The 20,107-nt window shown below is 44.4% G+C and overlaps 4 protein-coding genes across 6 annotated transcripts; 2 read left to right on the forward strand and 2 right to left on the reverse strand.

The window, feature by feature from the left end:
• Positions 1 to 566: 566 nt before the first annotated feature.
• LOC124479298 (steroid 21-hydroxylase) lies at positions 567 to 7,630 on the forward strand. 2 transcript variants are annotated; one of them, XR_006957428.1, is made up of 12 exons: positions 567 to 686; positions 941 to 1,138; positions 1,318 to 1,407; positions 1,532 to 1,686; positions 4,075 to 4,170; positions 4,814 to 4,924; positions 5,074 to 5,160; positions 5,286 to 5,372; positions 5,466 to 5,579; positions 6,342 to 6,508; positions 7,053 to 7,148; positions 7,250 to 7,335. XR_006957428.1 is itself a non-coding variant. In XM_047038000.1 (12 exons), exons 1-12 carry the CDS (start codon positions 578 to 580, stop codon positions 7,489 to 7,491), a joined length of 1,560 nt encoding a protein of 519 aa, XP_046893956.1. In that variant the 5' UTR covers positions 567 to 577; the 3' UTR covers positions 7,492 to 7,630. The 2 variants fall into 2 exon arrangements, 1 of the variants encoding a protein (XP_046893956.1); XM_047038000.1 differs by having other exon boundaries at positions 7,045 to 7,148; positions 7,250 to 7,630.
• Positions 7,631 to 8,051: 421 nt separating this feature from the next.
• LOC124475576 (choline transporter-like protein 4) lies at positions 8,052 to 13,437 on the reverse strand. The gene is made up of 21 exons (XM_047032311.1): positions 13,419 to 13,437; positions 13,273 to 13,312; positions 13,098 to 13,171; positions 12,903 to 12,981; positions 12,686 to 12,785; positions 12,440 to 12,571; positions 12,263 to 12,323; positions 12,064 to 12,178; positions 11,853 to 11,936; positions 11,660 to 11,772; positions 11,414 to 11,536; positions 11,109 to 11,208; positions 10,806 to 11,004; positions 10,424 to 10,683; positions 10,136 to 10,230; positions 9,888 to 9,991; positions 9,677 to 9,750; positions 9,507 to 9,577; positions 9,091 to 9,185; positions 8,902 to 8,986; positions 8,052 to 8,278 (listed from the first exon to the last, which is right to left on the reverse strand). The coding sequence occupies exons 1-21, from the start codon at positions 13,435 to 13,437 to the stop codon at positions 8,163 to 8,165; spliced, it is 2,139 nt and encodes a 712-aa protein (XP_046888267.1). The 3' UTR covers positions 8,052 to 8,162.
• Positions 13,438 to 14,417: 980 nt separating this feature from the next.
• On the forward strand, positions 14,418 to 17,080 carry LOC124477414. Of its 2 annotated transcripts, XM_047035179.1 has the most exons (8): positions 14,418 to 14,554; positions 14,641 to 14,928; positions 15,023 to 15,307; positions 15,409 to 15,711; positions 15,798 to 16,055; positions 16,182 to 16,289; positions 16,430 to 16,455; positions 16,643 to 17,080. In XM_047035179.1, exons 1-8 carry the CDS (start codon positions 14,443 to 14,445, stop codon positions 16,757 to 16,759), a joined length of 1,497 nt encoding a protein of 498 aa, XP_046891135.1. In that variant the 5' UTR covers positions 14,418 to 14,442; the 3' UTR covers positions 16,760 to 17,080. The 2 variants fall into 2 exon arrangements, with proteins under 2 accessions (XP_046891135.1, XP_046891145.1); XM_047035189.1 differs by lacking the exon at positions 16,643 to 17,080 and having other exon boundaries at positions 14,431 to 14,554; positions 16,430 to 16,512.
• On the reverse strand, positions 16,921 to 18,943 carry LOC124477424. Its single transcript, XM_047035203.1, has 8 exons — positions 18,892 to 18,943; positions 18,471 to 18,788; positions 18,029 to 18,304; positions 17,855 to 17,917; positions 17,528 to 17,689; positions 17,275 to 17,331; positions 17,126 to 17,179; positions 16,921 to 17,012 (listed from the first exon to the last, which is right to left on the reverse strand). The coding sequence occupies exons 1-8, from the start codon at positions 18,941 to 18,943 to the stop codon at positions 16,999 to 17,001; spliced, it is 996 nt and encodes a 331-aa protein (XP_046891159.1). The 3' UTR covers positions 16,921 to 16,998.
• Positions 18,944 to 20,107: the final 1,164 nt, after the last annotated feature.

Here is a 20,107-nt window from a genome sequence, read left to right on the forward strand (position 1 = left end):
ACTTTATTTCGTCTCATTGGGTGTGTGTGTGTGTGTGTGCATGTGTGTGTGGGGGGGGGGGGGGGGGGGGAGGGGGGGAGGCTGGGTTTCAATGAAAGCAAAACAAAGCCCTCTCCCCAGTGAAGCATCTTGTTTTCATGCCCCAGTTCATCTCTCCACCAGGGTAAACACTATCCTCTGTAAAGGTTAAAACACAACCTTCAGCAGGCCCTATGCTGAAGCACCCTAACCTGGGTAGTGTAGCCTTCCGGAACTGAGACTCGATATTTTTATCCTGTAGTACAATGGACACAGACCTAGGCACTCCCCTCTACCCTGTGTGGTATTAAAACATGGAGCTGTTTGTCTTTACTTCACCACCTCAATCCTTTACAATAAAACCATCCTTGACGATCACCATCACCATGAAGGGACAATCAAGGTGAAAACAATATTTTCCTAACCTTGAGCCAAGTGCTGTACCCACACAGCAAGAACGTTACACACACACACACACTTGTTGGATGAGGTGTTTATATGGTATATGAGCAGAGGACAAAACGATGGGTCTTTTTTGGCGGCAGTGAAGGACTGAGTCATGATGGTAACGGACGTATCAGTGGTGAGTTTGGGAGCTCTTCTCATGCTGCTAGCCCTGTGGTTACTGCTAACCTTTTCTGCTGGACACCATGACACATCCACACAAGGTAATTGAACATGATGTCAATACAATACAATGTACAATATGATGAGAAGAAGTCATTTCACATAGACTTGTTGGGATATAAGATGGACTATTGCTTTATGATGCTCCACGTTGAGGCAGGTCCAATCTGTATTTCTACCACTTTGCTTGCAAATCTAGAAGCAGCTCAAGGTTGGTGTGAATAAAATGAAAATTATGATTTACATTATTAGTGAGGCTTTGTGTTACTTTACATTCCCTTTCTCCTCAATACAGCGCTTAAATCTAGACTCCTGGCCTCGATCTATCAATTTCTCCCCTGTTCTCCCTCTCCCTCCCCCTCCCTTCCGGGGCCTACCCCCTTACCTCTGGTGGGCAACATGTTTGAGCTGGCACACGACCACCTGCCCATTCACCTGACTACCCTGGCACAGCGCTATGGCAACATCTACCGCCTCAAGTTTGGCAGCACCAGTAAATATACATTTCCTCATTGCTCAGTTTCGGCAGACAAACAACACTTCTAAAAGCATGACCTAAATAAATCTGACAGGAATTCAGTGGTTTGAGTTACGTTTTGAACTTTTCAAAAGGCTGTTTTTGCAGATGGATGGAGTTGTAGGGTTACTCGAGAAAAATGCTATCTGTTTCAGCCATGGTGGTGCTAAACAGTGGCGATGTCATTAGAGAAGCCCTGGTGAAGAAATGGTCCGACTTTGCCGGGAGACCGCATTCATACACGGGTAAAACACCTAACGAAGGCAGCAGTCACTAGCGGTCGCGCTAATTAATACAATACCTTTCGACCACAGTTTATCCTCCTAACGGCGTCTGTAACTCCACCCCCCGCATGTGTGACGGCCTCAGGAGACGTGGTATCGGGGGGAGGGCGCTCCATCTCCTTGGGTGACTACAGCGACGAGTGGAGGGCTCACCGCCGCCTAGCCCACAGTGCTTTGCAGCGATGCACGCAGCAGTCTCTACACGGCGTCATCCAGAAACAGGCCCTGCGCCTAAGACAGGTAGAAAACACGGGTTCCACTCATAACCCCCACAGTGACGAGAAAGAAGGAGGAAGATTGGAAATTAAGTTCTATAAAGAAGTCATGGGAACCACATAGCTGCGTATACATGGACATATGACCCAATGATCACACACGTTAACATGTAGGGTTGCCAACCGTCCCGAAATGTCCGGGAGATCTCGAATTATGGGTGATTTTGATTTGTCTCGTCAGGGACAGCTCCAGTCCCGTATTCCAATCACAGCCTCGCCGGCCAATAGTAGGCTACTGTAAATGTGCCAAAACTCACGCAAACGTTGAGGACACGTTGCTTGTTGGGGACAATAGTTGGTTTAGGCTTAGAGCTTTTCAGTGTCTGTGTCATATGGTTAGAGTCTAATGCTATTTCAAGAAAACAACATGAATTTTAAGAGAAACTTGTAATAATTGTCTTGACTATTACTATGAACAATACATCCAAGCTAGCCTGACGTTGTCATACTCATAATTCTAGTCAGAATATGAGTCTGAAAACTCTCCGTTGGGCTGTGACTACGGGGTGTGTTTCAACCGAACTGTTAAACAAATGCCTCTTCGCTCAATTGGATAGACCTACAACCAATCAGAGCAACGTAATATGTTCTTTGTTGAAAACGAATTCAACCCAAGCGCTTTCGTGAAGTTGTTGATTACGTTACTGTTGATCATCTGTCCATAATCGTGTAAAGCCCGCCCTGGCAATTTCATTGGTCCGTCCCGATTCTGGTTTTCTGTAGTTGTCCCCAATACGAGATAGCCTGGCTGCCAGCCCAACTTCTCCCCGCCCAAAAACAAATTTTGTCGGGAAGTTGGGTCTGGAGGGTCTCGTATTGGGGACCAACTACAGAAAACCAGAATCTGGGCGAACCAATGAAATTGCCAGGGCGGGCTTTATACGATGATGGACAGATGATCAACAGTAACGTAATCACCCACGACACAAAAGAGCGCTTAAGTTGAATTCGTTTTGAACAAACATGGCTACCGCTGGAGATCTGGGATGTTATGATTCTGCCATCGAGTCTGTTTTAGAAGACATCGACAGCGCATTAATTTTGAAAGAGGAACAGAGAGACGCAATCAAGGCATTTGTCGATGGAAAATATGTTTTTGCCGTCCTTACTACAGGACTCGGTAAAAGTTTAATTTATCAGCTGGCCCCGATGGTCACGAAGAAGATGGGACACAATGAAAACCCAGTGGCCATTGTGGTTTCTCCTTTTCTTTTGTGGAGTTGTAATCCTAAACGGAGAACTTGTTCGTATATGCATTGCCCTTTATTGTTTTGCTCAAAAAGGTTGACCGTGTGAACAAGTACTCCCCCTACCCTTAAATTAATTTTACAACACAGGCAAAAATCGTTTGTATTCATTCTTCAAGCATACTTCAAGTCTGCTTGCAGTTTAGTCAGTAAAGATTTAGCTGCCTCTCAGTTTAGTTCTGTTGACAACAACTATGCGGCGCTTAACATACGTCACCTACTCTGTTGCTCTGATTGGTTGTAGATCTATCCAATTGAGCGAAGAGGCATTTGTTTTCCAGGCTCGTTTGAAACAGGCCCCGTAGTCAAAGCCCAACGGAGAGTTCTCAGACTCATATTCTGACTAGAATTATGAGTATGACAACGTCAGGCTAAATACGAGACCCTCCAGACCCAACTTCCCGAACATTTTTTTTTGTAGGCGGGGAGAAGTTGGGCTGGCAGCCAGGCTACATCCAAGCAAGTACAGTAGTGGTTTGCCAAAATTACACTGAAATGAGTCGTTTTATTAGCTTGGCTGCCAGCCAAACTTATCATCGCCCACAAACAAATTTGGGCGGGAAGTTGGGTCTGGAGTAGCTTGTTTCCGGAAAAACTATATCCGAATAGGAGCTTTTCGGACCAATCAAATTGTCAGGGCGGGCTTTATACGATGATGGACAGATGATCAACAGTAACGTAATCAACAACGTCACCAAAGAACGCTTGGGTTGAATTCGTTTACAACAAACAAGATATTACATTGCTCTGATTGGTTGTAGGTCTATCCAATTGATGGAAGAGGCATTTGTTTTACGAGTTGTGTTGAAACACGCCCAATAGTTACAGCCCAACGGAGAGTTATCAGACTCATATTCTGACTAGGATTATGAGTATGACAACGTCAGGCTATAGGTTTATGGTATGGCTAATGAAACCTTGCGATTTCCTTTATTGTTGGTGAACTGTTGGCGCATAGAAAGTGTCCCTCATTTGGAGTTGAGGAAGTTGGCAACCCTATTGACATGGCCAAATCACAAACCAATCATTCATCCATGTTTAAATACACCATGTATTTAGCAGCCCAAATATGCCCAAAATGCAGAGGCTCACTGTGACCACTCAAGGTGCTGTTGGACTATCAGGGCCAGGCTGTGGACCTATCAGAGGACTTCACTGTGGCGGCTAGTAATGTCATCACCACCCTGGCCTTCGGCAGAGAGGTGAGCATCTTACATTTACATTTAGTCATTTAGCAGATGCTCTTATCCAGAGTGACTTACAGTAGTACAGGGACATTCCCCCTGAGGCAAGTAGGGTGAAGTGTCTTGCCCAAGGACACAACGTCATTTGGCACGGCCGGGAATCGATCCAGCAACCTTCTGATTAATAGCCTGATTCCCTAACGGCTCAGCCATCTTCCTGGCTCTCTGCCGGTCCTTCTGTCAGAGCGTGGGTCTCTTGTGGACAACCAGAGACCCAGGATTAGAACTGGAGGCTCGTCTGTTTGTATACAGCTTTAGTAGCTGGAAAAACTAAACTGGATGTATTTAAGTATTTGTACAGAGTGGTCAGCACATCCTAAAAACAGAGACCCCCTATGAGCAAATGTATTGCTGCTGGAAAAAAGGACTATTCATTCAGGGACACAGCCTGCTTATCTTGTGTGGCTCATGTAGGCATATTCCATGAGGGAGATATATCACAGAATATGTTACAGTTATAGACGTGGCATGACCGCTATGGTTATGATGGTTTGACCAAAATACATCATGGCTCTCTTCTCTAATCGAATGATTTCAGATCCCTGTATGTCATCACTATTATATCTTCTTATATATCGTGACCCGGATGTTTGTGTTCCAGTATGAGAAGAGCTCACGGGAGCTTCAGCGGCTGCACAGCTGTCTTAACGAGATCGTGTCTCTGTGGGGCTCACCCTGGATATCTGCCCTCGACTCCTTCCCCCTGCTGAGAGTCTGCCCACGCTACATACTCACCCACACACATGACTAGATCCTACCTAGTGTCAATGGATAATGCTTGTTATCAAAAGAACTTCCATGACAGAAAATCATGTCAGTTTGAGACTACATTATAGCCTCTGTTGTTGTTATGCCTTCCAGAAATTGCCCAATCCTCCCTTTGCCCGTCTTCTTAAAGAGGTGGCGAGGAGAGATGACATCATAAGAACACATCTGAATGAATACAAGGTTACAGCGTTAGTTGTTTTTTGGGATGCTGCTGGTTTCGAACGTATCCACCAATCATGGAATTTAGTACAGCCCAAAGTTTAGAATGTACAATAATGCATATCCACTGTCAACGAATAATGCAGACTCAAGATCGCAAATGTGAGGATGCCATCACAGGGTCCCTTCTCCAAGGAATTGACCAATCACAGGCCAACTCGACACAGGGAGTGGTAGGAACTAGTTGACTATGGTACTGACTCATCAGAACATTGAAGGTTAATGATAATGAGGTTAATATAACCAGTGTACTGGTCTATCTGCAGGTACTGACAGACACTCATGTCCACATGGCCACAGTGGACCTTCTTATTGGTGGAACTGAGACCACTGCTTCCTGGTTAAGTTGGACAGTGGCCTTCCTCCTACACAGACCGGAGGTACTGTAAACCATGCAGCATATCAGGGTCCTCCTGGGACTTGTAGTTTTTTATAGGATCAGAAATTAGGGTGAATACTGGTGGGAACATTTCTTCATTGAAAGGGTGATGAATATGTTGCATCCCACCCAATGACTGTAAAAACAATGGACATAGTAAAAGCCCCTCAGAAGTGAAGCCAAAACGTCTTGATCGCCCCCATCTGGCTGGCTGCAGTATAGGTCATAAGTCCCACCCCCTCCATGTTAGCAGATGGGACATGAGACAAACTCAACAGTCTAAGTGCATGTCTAATACTTCTTTTTCAAAGATGGTTTCTGTCATATAAGGTAGTTCTTATCACGCTGATGTCTGTTCAAGTGCTCATTTTTATGATCAGTTTGTTTATAATTGTGTGCTTCTGATTGGGTCGGGCGAGCGTCAATCGGGACCTCCTTACCGTGGCTCCACCACCCAATCAGTACTGCACAGACTGGCTCCAAATGATATCACCAGCGCAAGATTGCAGAACCTGTATGCAGGACATTTAAGCTTCATTTACGTACAGTGGGAGGAAGCAGAGTTTTTGGTCACCCCTTGGTCACGCCTGGAAGTGATGTCATGGCCTCAAAACCTATAGATTTTGTATTTGATACTTCCTTATGATGAGCTCCGTGTTGATGTTTAGTAATGGAAGCATATACACTACATGGAAAGATACTGTCCCACTTTACCCAGTATTCACCCAACTAAATGTCGATGATTGAAATCTCGGTGTCTCAGGTGCAGAGCTTGGTGTACGAAGAGATGTGTCGGGAGCTAGGTGGACGCTACCCTCAGTACAGCGACAGGTCCCGCCTCCCGGTGCTGTGTGCCGTTATCCACGAGGTGCTGCGGCTCAGGCCGGTGGCACCGCTGGCTGTCCCTCACCGAGCCATCAGGGACAGCAGGTGACCAGCAGACACGACTCTACCCCCGGGTTGTTTGTTCCTACGTTACACTGTATCTCTGGTGTTTTTGAACTCAAATCAAGGCCGTAACCATGGAGTCAACATTGGGGGGGACGATTATTTTTTTTAATGATAATTCCGGACAGCTTGCGTGGTTGCCTGTCGTAGCGTAGCACATTTATATTTCTATATCAAAATATTGGGGGGGACATTTTGACCAGATTTGAATATTGGGGGGGATGTGTCCCCCCCAATATGTATTATGATTATAGCCTTGACTCAAATATATATATGGTGTTTTTTGAGCATCATGTATGTGGTGTACTTATTTGATGACATATCTGGCGTGTTTTCTTTCACAAAAATATATGTCAGGTGTTTTTTATGATGCATTAAATCAGATGATTTATGGTTTTATATAATTAAATCTGCTTCTTGGCTTTCGGAGCCAAACTTCAGTTTCTATACTATTTCCTCATTTTCCTGGGTTAGCTTGTTTCCTGTAAAGGTTATTTCAACAAGTGTTGTTGCGTCAGTATTGCAGGATATTTCATTGCCAAGAACACAGTCATCATCCCTAATCTGTTTGGAGCACACCACGACCAGGCCGTTTGGACCGACCCCTACTGCTTCAAACCAGGTGCTTGGCCGTCGAGTGCATTCCTTTCGTCCAGCCCAGCGCAGCCCCAAACCCAGCAGTTCCAGACAAGACTAACAGTAGTCCCCCTCTCTCTCTTTCAGAGCGCTTCCTGGAGGGCGGGGGAGCCTCGCTGCGTGCTCTCCTGCCTTTCGGAGGCGGGGCCAGGCTGTGCCTGGGGGAGTCGGTGGCCAAAATGGAACTCTTTCTGTTCACGGCCTACTTGCTGCGCGACTTCCAGTTGGTCCTCCCCGTCAACGAGGCTCTGCCGGATCTGAGGGGCGTGGCTAGTGTGGTGCTCAAAGCCGAGGCCTACAAGGTCGTCGCGCGCGCCAGGCCTGCGTAAAGTCTCCTCCAGTGACTCTGCCGTCGGATGGGTCGTGATCTCATTCTAATGACGTTCTGATACTCTAGAGTTGACACTGTCACAGTAAATATCAATAAAATAGTTGTATATTTGAGATGGAGTAGCTTTTGTTGACAGTGATGATGAGGGGTGGCCTACTGCTGCTGCTTGGAAGTTTCAACGAGAATGTTTTCAGTCTCTTATAGATCTGAGACCGAACCAACTGTGGCCCAGTAGGAGGAAGAGACCCATGAGGTCAGTGTGGGGACCAAGTGATTGCAGTAAACTGATACTACCAAAGCAGAAGAGGACAGCTTGAGCACTTAACACAGAACCTTGCAGACAGACTTGTGGTCTCTCACTATGGTATGGTTATTTCTGACACTTTAATAACCATTTCTGAGACTGAATTCGAGTTATGGGCAACAGCTTTCTTTGCTAACAGTCCAACAGCAGCGTCGGCTAGATTCCGTGTCGATGAAGTACTGTCACCAGTTGTATTACAGCGCAGACCTCCACAGAGTCTGTTAAACCAAACAGATAGTAGCCAGGTAGAGAATGCTAATGGTGTTTAATAAAAGAGAAATTGAAAAGATGTGAGGTGGGTTGAAGAGTTTAAGGGGAAAAGGGAGGATTGAGGGGAGGGGGCAGACAGGAGCGAAGGAGAGAAGTTAGTTGGTCCTCTGGATGGACTGCCCTGGGCGTGTTCTGCGCAGGATTCTCATCAGGTTTCGAGACATAACGTATGGCTTCTGCACACTGCCGTCATTCCTCTCCAGGTCCTCCACTGTGGAAGCAAGAGGGCAAGAGTCTCTCTACTCTGTTTGACTATATTCTATTTGAATCGACTCTAACCCATTCTGGTCTACTCGGCTACGATCTGCTCTGCTCGACTCTAACCCATTCTGGTCTACTCGGCTACGATCTGCTCTGCTCGACTCTAACCCATTCTGGTCTACTCGGCTACGATCTGCTCTGCTCGACTCTAACCCATTCTGGTCTACTCGGCTACGATCTGCTCTGCTCGACTCTAACCCATTCTGGTCTACTCGGCTACGATCTGCTCTGCTCGACTCTAACCCATTCTGGTCTACTCGGCTACGATCTGCTCTGCTCGACCCTAACCCATTCTGGTCTACTCGGCTACGATCTGCTCTGCTCGACTCTAACCCATTCTGGTCTACTCGGCTACGATCTGCTCTGCTCGACCCTAACCCATTCTGGTCTACTCGGCTACGATCTGCTCTGCTCGACTCTAACCCATTCTGGTCTACTCGGCTACGATCTGCTCTGCTCGACCCTAACCCATTCTGGTCTACTCGGCTACGATCTGCTCTGCTCGACTCTAACCCATTCTGGTCTACTCGGCTACGATCTGCTCTGCGGTCCCCTTAGCGGAGTGGTACGTACTGAAGCACATGTAGAGGGTGTCGATGCACATGCTGTAGACACTGAAGAAGCCCTGAGCGATGAGGTAGGCTGCCACTATCACCGTCTGCGTGAAGACACCACCAGGCAAGCTCAGTCACACTCAGTTCTCAACGCCACGACCAACACACCTACGCACACTCATCTTCACTGTGACGGGTTACAACTTACGATGCTGGGGACCCAGTAGTAGTTGAGCATGTTGGCTTGGAAGGCGTCCTCGGGCATGTTGATTCCACCCGAGAAGAAGAAGAATGCCGGCACACCTGTTAAGTCATAGAGGAGGAGTCAGGTGGCTGAGCGGTGGGGAATCGGGCTAGTAATCTGAAGGTCGCCAGTTCGATTCCCGGCTGAGCCAAATGACGTTGTGTCCTTGGGAAAGGCACTTCACCCTACTTGCCTCGGGGGAATGTCCCTGTACTTACTGTAAGTCGCTCTGGATAAGAGCGTCTGCTAAATGACTAAATGTAATGTCATAGGTGAGTTCAATCGTCAAAAGGGGTGTTATGGTACATGCAAAATAAAGACTGAATGATTGTATGTTTGAGTTGGAAGTGAACATTAGGTCGGTTTTGACGTGGCCTTACCAACTGCTGCGACCACTATGAGTTTGCAAAAGAACAAGAGCATGTCGGCCACACCGTCCAGTACTACCACCCTGTGGACAAGAGAGGTATTGCAAAATCGTAAATGTAAATCCCTCAAACCCCTACAGATTCATTATTACATTTTCAACTGAAAATAGATGTATTATTACCGGCTAATGTTCCTCAACAGTAGTGCATAGGCACTATGTGCTGACACAGCGAAGTTCTCGCCATACATAGCCATCTGAGGATTGTCCAGATTTAAAGACGACAAAGTAAGAGTTGATTCACATTTGCTTAAAACATTGAACAGGGACAAAAGAACACGCCTACTTCTAGCTGCTAAATCAAAGTGGACAAGTGAAAACTGACGAAACTGACCGCGATGAAGGCGTTCCTGCTGACAAATTTGAGGAAGCCCTCCAAACAAATGGAGCAGGGCCGGAAGCAGGTCACCAGGAACCGAGCGCACGAGCCTTTGGAATCTACCAGAACATGACAGTAGAGGCATCCCTTCAACGGGTCTGAGGTATCAGCTGTGAACTCAGCAATGGTTTGCTATATCTAGGAGGGAGGGAGGAGGGAGGGAGAATGGAGGGAGGAGGGAGAATGGGTGTTTTAGTCCATACCACGGCACTTGCGGTCCAGGTATTCCATCAGAATCCTGGGGAGCTGGAAGAATAGGAGCGTTAGGGAGCCGATCGCCAGAGAGCCAACGTGATACCTATCGTAGACGGAAGCCAGAGCATGAAACAAACACACAGACGTTCGTTCACCTCACAGAGAAGGTTCTAGCACTCCGTTGATCCATCGCAACGTCGCAGCTAGCTTTGACACCAGTTCTAAGTCTCTCTCTTCGAGACGAGGTGAGCCTGGTATGAATCTAAGATCCAGTCCCTTACAGTTTGAGGTCTTACCGTAGCGTGCGGATGAAAGCATGGCTCAGGGAGAAGGCAGGGATGTCGGTGGGTTTGGTAAAGGCCCAGTAGTAGGATGAAAACACCCCAGCCAGGGTGCTCTGTCCCAAGGCAATGACAAAGTTGACACACCACAGGAAGGCAAAGACGTTGAAGAGCTGGAGGCTGACCAAGTTCCTCTGGAAAAAGCCTTCCTCGTCGTACTTGTAGAAGAGGCATCGCGCCGCGGGGCAGTCTGGGTATATTGAGGAGTCGAACGTCTGATTGGAGAGGAAAGAAAAGGAAGGATATGAGGACACAAGGGTTTAAGGGGATTCACAAGGACGCTTAGCCCCACATGTAACTCCAAACATCGCCTGAACCATGAGCCCTGCTGTTTTACCTGTGGGCGGCAGTTTTGTGTTCCATTGATAAGATTGCATCCCGGCATGATGGTGTTATTCAGAGACACCACTCTGTATACAGGGATTCCGGAGGTTGCCAGGTACAGAGCGGTTATCCCCCAGTAGGAGACACACACCACCACCAGCACAAAGGTAAACAGAGGGTATACAAGGGTGGACATCATGCAACCCACGGCCCTGCAGGAGCAACAGAGATATGATGAACTCGGATCAATTCAAGTGTTGTACTCTACTCCTGTACCTGTAAGGTCGACCTGTGAAAGCTGAATCCGGAATCTAACCTGCTGGACTCTTCGATGAGAGACACAGCTGTGACCACGCTCCTCCTGATGCAGCTGAGGACCACAAGGAGAATGAACTCCACCACACACAAGACGATCACTGGGGAGGGACAGAACGAAAAAGAGAGGGAGGAAGAGAGAGAGAGAGCGAGACAGAGAGAGAGAGAGAGAGAGAGAGAGAGAGAGAGAGAGAGAGAGAGAGAGAGAGAGAGAGAGAGAGAGAGAGAGGGAGGGGATAAAACCGCTGATGTTTCCAGCGAAACAAGAAAAATGTCAGCATTTAACACAATTGAAAATGAACTCACAGATGGCCAGCCAGGTCTCTTTAACTTGAAAGTAGACAGACATTTTTTCCTTGAACCTGAGGTCACCAATAGTCATTTTTGACTTGCTGAAATAGGCATATTCTATGTAGCAGCGAAATATACCTAAAAGGAAAGGAAAAAAAACAAACATGACACTGGAATGGGAAATTAAGCTTACATACAATTGCAGTTGTAAAGCACTGAATACTTTTTTTCAGGTCTGAAGCTTTGTGGCATCACACTTACCATAGCCTCCCATGGCTAGCACTCCCAGGATAAGCACCCAGACCAGGACAAAGGCCAGATACCTCAGCAGCAACAGGAAGACCAGGCTGACGACCATGGCTACTATCATACCACTGAAAGCACAGCAAACAACCATTCTGTAGCCATCTGTACCATGTGAGACACGACAACAAATCTTTTTTTTCAGACTTACAGTAATATCCAGTACCAGGACGAAGCAAAGTCTTCAAATATCCTAACTCCCACGGCTTTGGTATTATAGCCTGTTATTAGGGAGCTTGAGGTAAAAAAAGGTAATGTTTAGGGTATACATACACTTAATAAAGAGGTAGGTCATTGTCATCATCACGACTATCACATACACCTGTTCTACGTGTAAGTTTTGTGGGTGCAGGGTTATCTACCGTATGGCTGTGGTAATACTGGTAACAGTTTCGTTGACATTGGCCTTTCCAGGCAAAGTGAAGTTGGAGGGCATCTTTCTTAGAGCAGCAAGAGTGGGTAAACATCTCCCCAAAGCTGAGTGGGATCCACGTCATATATTAGTCCTCTCAGATATGTATTTGATTATCCATGAAAGAATACACAATTACACCACTTTACCTGGTTCACTTGGGATATAGAAGGACGGGCAAAGTTCCTGATCAAGGATGTCTTGGACTGTCTAAACAATAAAAGAGAAGCTTCAACATGCATGGTCAAATCACATGTTATTTGTATGGTCCTGGTCCAATGACTCAATTGATAGCACTACAATCGATTCCAGTGAATGCACTGTACCAGTGTTGTCCCTGCCAGGTCAAAGTTGGGGTCGCAGTACTGCCGCGGGAAGAAGTCCATGGGGATGGCACCTGCTTCATAAGCAGCTTCTGGTAACATCCAGTACTGTGAGGGACACTTTGTGACGCACACCTGCCGAGCAAGAGAGACCACGAGTGAACAAGTGAGTGAGTGAGTGAGTGAATGAGTGAGTGAGTGAGTGAGTGAATGAGTGAGTGAATGAATGAGTGACTTGACTGATATCACCTGTGTTGTAGGGCACTGACGACCATTCAGTGCTGCAGCCATCGTATTGGTAGTGGTGACACACTTCAGTATGTCCAGATAGAACATGCTAGGCTTGTTCCTGAAAACACAAAGTACAATGTCACAACTGAATGATAGGTATACTAACAAGCAAAATGCCTGTGTTGTATCTCCTGTACACCATATTGATTGACTACTACCTACAGTAGATACTCACACATTCATACCGGTACCACAGAACATTCCAGTCGAGTTCCTGGGGAAGAGAACATGGCGAGGGTCTCCAAACAGCCAAGCTGGGGGACAGGGAGAGAAAGGGGGTTATTATCTCTAAATGGTTAGGGCTTATTGCTATGAGATGGAGTGATACCACTCCAAGAGGAAATTATCTGAAAATGTTGAGCGGTCATACCCAGAATTCCCACAACCATGTAGGCAGCAACTGTTGCCACGAAGAGAGTACAACAGGCCACATCTGTGCAATGTCTGTAAATAAAGTTGCAAAATGAACTCAAAATAGTGTCTGACTTATAACTGCCCTTAATTTGTAGCCTAATACGACCAGTAGGCGACCATTCTAAACAAACCTTTTACGGATCAGTCCAGAAAAGAGAGGGTCATAAGGGCCTGGAATAAAAAAGCCGAGGATACGGTTATGATATATGATTAGGTTGTAGGAAGAGTTCAAGGTGTCGTATTTTCAAAACGCACAATGCTAGAATAATAAACTCACCGTGATTCACTGGCTTCATTTTACCGCTGTTGCGGAGAGGACGACACATTTATTAACGGTTTTGCAGGTAAAAACGTCCTCATACAGATGAAGTTAGGCCCCTGTTTAAGGAGTCCAGCTGTGATCTAACGGAGAGATAAATGTGAAATCTCAATTTACCGTGATAACCCACTATGACGCAATAGACGTGTACGTTGCCAAAGCAACACAAGCCGTGTTCATAGACATAATAAAGAGTCTATAATGGCCGTGTTCACACTTGACTAATTTTTTTAGAAAAAAGCGCTGCTCAGCGTCGTTTTTTGTCACTGCTTAGTAGCCCCAATGCACCTGTGTGTTAGCAAAGAGTAGCTATAGAAGCACAATATAAGTTCTTCGGTGTTTGTTGACACTGTCAATGTCAAACAAAGTATCCATTGTATTTAATATTACATAAGAAAATGTGTTCTATCCGATATACCCAACTTGTAGTCATCATACCCCTGACCTTGCACCCCGGTGATAGCCGTACAGTATGGGAGATCGAATGAAATTGCCTACTGACTGTGTAGGCCTACAACTTGTCTTTTTTTTTGTTTAGCATACAATACATTACAACTAACCAAGAATCCCGTGTATCTCTGGCTATTGGTTTTTGTGGACCAATGTAGAATTTATTTTTATTATAATAATAATTGTTCGTCGGTTTAAAAGTTTGTGTCAGAGATATTTTAATCGGAACTAGCCTATGTTGTTTGTCTGTAACCTATATAGTCTACTACATAATTCACTATTAACTGGTTCATTACTGTACAAACAAAATATTCCTACCCCAATACAGGCCTATATGCGGTGGATACAAAAATGTTTGTCCATAATTTGGAGACAAAAACGAAAATTACGAACTATTATTAGTCTGATGGTAAAAGTAGCTTAGACATTTTTTTTTACTTTTGACTATCCTTTTTCTTTCTTTCTTTTCTTCTTTTCTGTTTTTTCTTTTTTTGCTGTTGCGTAAGTGGTGAAAGAACGTTGATAGGAGGGGATGCTAGCAAGACTTACTAACACAGGAAATACATTTCAAGAAGATAAGATAGAAATGGATTTCTTTTTGATGCTGTGTCTCTGCTTTATAGTAGTTGGGCATCAGTCCTCAGGTAATTTATTTTTAATCAACTAAACATAATTTAAGGTTTCATATTTATGAACAATGAAACAATACTCTTTGTTCCACATTTCTTAGGTCTAACAACAATGTTTGCTTCAGTGGGTGGTAGTATTTCCTTACCTTGTGGTTCAACCTCACCAACGTACTGCTCTTCTGTTAACTGGAAAATGAAAGAAGGGCAGAGTGGCATCCCCAAATTTGTGGTCAAATCAGGAAAAATTACAAACCAAGAACAAGCCAGTCGACTGACAGTTGCACAGGACTGTTCACTGCAAATTCATCATCTTAACATGTCGGATGGAGTACTTTACATTTGTGAAGATACAGAAACCAGATCAGAGATCTCACTTGAGCTTCTAAAAGGTATGTGATGTCCCTTAAATCGAACACATATACAGTACATTGGTTTTTATTTGTAGAGTAATAAGATTTTTTTTCTTTTCTCCAATATATTTAGTTGATCTGGTGCCTGCAGAGAAAACAGACATTCTGCTTCAGTGCTACTTGAATAACTATAATGGAAGTCCCTTTTGTAACGAAACAATTACACAAGAGATGAAGTGGCTTAACGAAGACGAAACAGAGGTAATTGGAACAAGATTTCGGACAGATAAGAAAAATGCTTGTTTTCATACACTGTTCATCACACCCAAGAAGTCAGACCATCACAGGAAATGGACATGTCAAGTAACTGATATTAATGGCATTAAAACCAGCTACAGTTACACCACATCAATTCCAGGTAGGCTACTTATCCAAATCTTTATAACGTATAATTTAGTCAATATTTAAAACTACGACAACTTCCAAGCAGTTCACAACTGTTCTGTCTCTGCCTTTCAGATGGTATTGAGGAAGTGTTTGCTGTGGTTGGTGAGTCAGTGTCACTTCGCTGTGACAATGCATCCTCTCTGGTCAAAGGTAGCAGTCCATGGTGGAGAAGGAAAAGTGAACAAGAAAGTGCATTGGTCCGTCTATCTGAATCAGAGACTGTTACAGCAGGCTCAAGGAGGGAGATACCTGAAACCCATATGAACCATGATTCCTCCTTAGTCATCAACAAAGTGAGACCACTGCATTCTGGGTATTACACATGTTCACTCCTCAATGTATCCCTCAACAGAATCAAACTACACACATTAGAGGGTGAGTGTTTAGGGATTCTCACTCCAATTTAAGGTTGTTAAGATGTATTGAGAAAATAGCTTAACATATCTTGTTTATCTTCCCAGTAACGGCAGAGTGGGCTTCTCCAGGTAGAAAAAATCTCACCTTGACCTGTTTGCTCATGTGTGGGGGAGCATGTGGACAAGACCTCAATTTAACTTGGGCACCCAGTAACCCAGATGCAAAGCTGAGTACAAGAAAAGACCATGAAACCCTGGTGTCTACATTCTTCCTGCCAGATCCAAAGAGCAATGAGTCAGCCTTCTGTTCCGTGTACAGAGAAGGGGTCAAAATGGCGACGAGAAAGTGGCCCTTTCAAGAGAGTGAGATCATATAGATGTACATCTGGACACATTTGACCTGTTTTAAACTAGATTCCTTTTCTGTTTCTTCCATAACTAGACAATTTAGTCAGATATCACTTGTGTAATCGGTGTTCTCTGATGCAGATCGAACAGTGATTTTGGTTGCTTGGTTAGTCCCTCTTCTGATCTTACTGCTGTGCCTGGTTGGAGGGAGTGTCTACTATTTGAGGAAGAAGTTCAGGAGAGCTACAGGTCTGTGGGTTTTTGCTTACTCAACGTTTTCTCACTTTCCTGAAACAGATGTGTAAACTGTAGAATAAGTAGGATACAGGCAAAACATTGTTCAAAAGACTGATACGGTGAAATTTATTTATGTATTTGTCTCTTTGTAGAGGAAGCACAGGGTTCTATTGGAATGGTAAGTTGACTTGTTTGTAGAATAGGAAAAAGAGTGCAATGTACAATAACAAAATGCACACTATGCCACAACAATTTGGTGTGATTTAATCACACCAAGTTGTGATTAATACCAGCACAATTTGCTGGTACTAATCATTTTGAAAACTGCTTCAGTGACGTGTGTATTGCTGATCTGTTCATGACAGAGCCATGTATATGAAGTTGTTCTTGACGGACTACCACCCAATTCACAGCAACCAAGAAGAGAAGCAAACAGTACAGATAACATTTGTAGTTATGATCTTTTACAAGCTGTGAACTGAATGTCATATTATGTCTTATGTTGTATACACTGTCTAAATATCATTAACCAGAACCTGGGAAATTACATTTACACAAACTGGACAACAATGAAATTGTTTAAAATTAAAGTGTTCAAAAGTGTTTTTGAAAGAAATACGTATTGGCACACTTTCTACACTAGAAATTACACTTTGGAAAGAATGTCTTGGAACACTCATAGTAACATGTCAAAGAAAGGCAGAAGTGCAGTTCATCCTTTTCACTCGTATATAACTGCAGAAAAAAAGATGAATCGAGATTATGTTTACTCATAAAAGAATGATCAAATACACAATAAAAAAAGGAAAAAGGTTTGATATTGTCAGAGTTATGATTTGGAAACTCACAGGTACACACGCTCTCCTCTTGGTCAGTCGGCAGAGAATAGTCTTCATTGACCACTAATATTGTGAGAAAAGAATATGGACATTAAGTGGCCCACCTATCTTGAGATTGTAGACAAATTGATTCATTATTTTTTTATTATTAATCTGACCTGAAACTGGGACTTCTGAAAATTCGTAGTGGTGGTTTGGCCATGTTGAGGCATCTGCTTGATACACAGTGGACAGAATAATGTATTTAAAAAAAAAACATTGTACTAATTTAGCTTTTATCCAAAGCAATGTACAAATAGTGAACGTAGAAAGCGAAGCAGCATTTATATAATAACAATATACGTTGCCAAATCCCTCAGCAAATTTGTAAAGTAAATTGCTGTACATCACATTTCAGGGGTCATGCAGTACCTGTGTGTCCAGTGGTCTTCCATCTGCAGTACAGTCCCACAATCAGTGCAATGGCAGGGATGACGGTAACACTTGAGACCACGAGAGTTACAACCCAACCGCTCGACTCAGTCTGCACACTTACGACAGTTTCACTTAATGTGGCTGCAAAGGTGCGTGTAGCTGTCGAGAACAGAGCTGTTTATGACCAAGTTGGAATTAATTGCTTGTGAAAACTCCATGTGTTTTCTTTATACACATGGAGCAAAACACGTTTTCCAAAAGGGCCGTGTAGTCCTTCTTTCGCTTCCTCAAATAACTCAAACTAAAAAGTCAACACATGTCTACCTTGTGCTGTGATCACCATTGTTGTCTGTGTTGACAAAGTCGAAGTGTTCGGTTCGTCCTTTTCTGCGAGATGACAGAGCATTGTGTACAGGGCCCATTGCACTACTACATGTTCACTTGACATTATTACAAGGCATCATTGAGTAAGACTGTATTTGAAAATACTGTACTCACGTTTCACTTGCAGATTCACTTCAGAGCATTGCTTCTTTTGCCCTACATAGAAAGTACATCTGAACCACATATTAGAAGCCTCCCCAGAGAGTATGACTAATGATGCATCCCCTGCTGTGATGTTCCGGAACCTCCCTTTTCCATTTGCGGCTGTTGCAGAGTTCAGACTGGACTCCGTACTTAGACTTGAGAACTCAAGGATTGGTTTCATTGTCTCTCCTTTAATCTCTGACCAGGAGATGTTTCCTCTTGTGTAAAGTGGACAAGGCAAAGTAGCTGTGGAAAATGGGAGCAACTTCACACTTCCCAGCACTTTGCAATCTTTAGAAGAAGAGAATCGGGTTCAATCTGTACATACTTTATTCATGATAAGATCATTCATATTCAAGGATGATCATGTTTGAATATGCAAATTTTGTTTGTCGACGATGTATTGTTTTACCTCTCAATTTCAGAGTGAGGTTGGTTGTCAAATCACAAGAAAATCCTTCACAGACTTGGCAGATATAGTCTCCTTCTTGAGGCTCATCTGCTGCCTTCAGAGTCAGGTCTCCATTGAAGTTCAAGGCTTTCCCAACTCGTTCCGAATCTGGGACCACAGAGAACGTTGAACTACCAACGGTCTGTTTCATCCATCTGACACGAAACCAGCTCTGTTGTGATCTGGGAGTTCTCAGAGTACAGGGGAGGACGGCATCTTCTCCCTTAGTGGCTCTGATCACCTGCAACCCCTCACCTTCATGAGAAGGAGAAGGCAGCACTTTGAAAGCAGAACAAACCATGCTTACAAATACATCTAACAATGATTCCTTGTTTTTTCTTGTCTAGACAATGCACTCATCAACTCTCCAGACAGTACTTACCAATGCATCCTGATATCAGCATCAGTAGCACTAACATTGATGACTTTGCCATTGTCTGTGTATGTGGACTCATGATTCAATTACACATCTAGTCTACTCCTGTTAGAACTCCGCCTATTCCCACTTCTACATTTCACAAAGTTGGTCTTTATGGTCTAGTTTCATTATGAATTCACACACTGGAAATAAAATATTCAGTACAACATGAGAAGCATGTAGAACTATGCTGTATCTACATATCCTATACTCCTATCTTTGAAAGGTTTTTAAATGAATACACCTTAGAGACGTAATTTATTGAGTAGGCTCCTACCCGAGCAGTACGTTACTTGTATTGTAGTGTCACCTAGTGTTAGAGAGGTTAGAGAGACTACTGTACAAGTGGCAATGGCCAATTAGAATTCAGAATAAGTTTGGATCGCAAAGTAGTTTACACAAGGAATTCACTTTGGTGGGCAGGTTCATACACATACAGTGTAAGAATATTTAAAAAGTAAGACATTTGACCAAATTTACCAAAAAAATACTGACAGAAGCGTGCTAAATAAAATATGAATATAAAGTAAAATATTGCAGTGAGGTTTTGTGATAGAGGAGCGTTGATGTAACGCTCAGCATTTTATACGTGAGTTAGTGTCAATTGGGGGTCCTGGCCCTTGTTGATGAGGCCTGCTGCAAATGGAAAGAAACTGTTCTTGTGAGGTGAGGATGGACTCAATGATGGCCGTGTAGAAGTGCACCATTGGCAGGTTGAACTTCTTCAGCTGCCGCAGGAAGTACATCCTCTGTTCTGCTTTCTTGGTGAGGGAGCTGAAGTTCAGTTCCCACTTCTCACACAGGTCTTGGGAGAAGATAGTGCCCAGGAAGCGGAAGGACTGTACTGTGTTGACTGGGGAGTCACACGGGGTGATGGGGGTGAGAGGGGCTGGGTTCTTTCTGATGTCCACAACCATCTCCACTGTCTTAAGAGCATTGAGCCCCAAATTGTTCTGGCTACACCAGGTCACCAGGTTACCAGCTTCCCACCTATAGTCAGACTCATCCCCACCGGAGATGAGCCTAATGAGAGTGGTGTCGTCCACAAACTTCTGGAGTTTGACGGACTGATGACTGGAGGTGCAGCTGTTGGTGTACAGGGAGAAGAGCAGAGGTTAAAGGACGCAGCCCTGAGGAGATCCGGTGCTGATGGACTGGGAGTCAGTGTTTTCCCAGCTTC

The sequence above is a fragment of the Hypomesus transpacificus genome, chromosome 2 (genome assembly GCF_021917145.1).
Source record: "Hypomesus transpacificus isolate Combined female chromosome 2, fHypTra1, whole genome shotgun sequence".
Taxonomy (NCBI): domain Eukaryota; kingdom Metazoa; phylum Chordata; class Actinopteri; order Osmeriformes; family Osmeridae; genus Hypomesus; species Hypomesus transpacificus.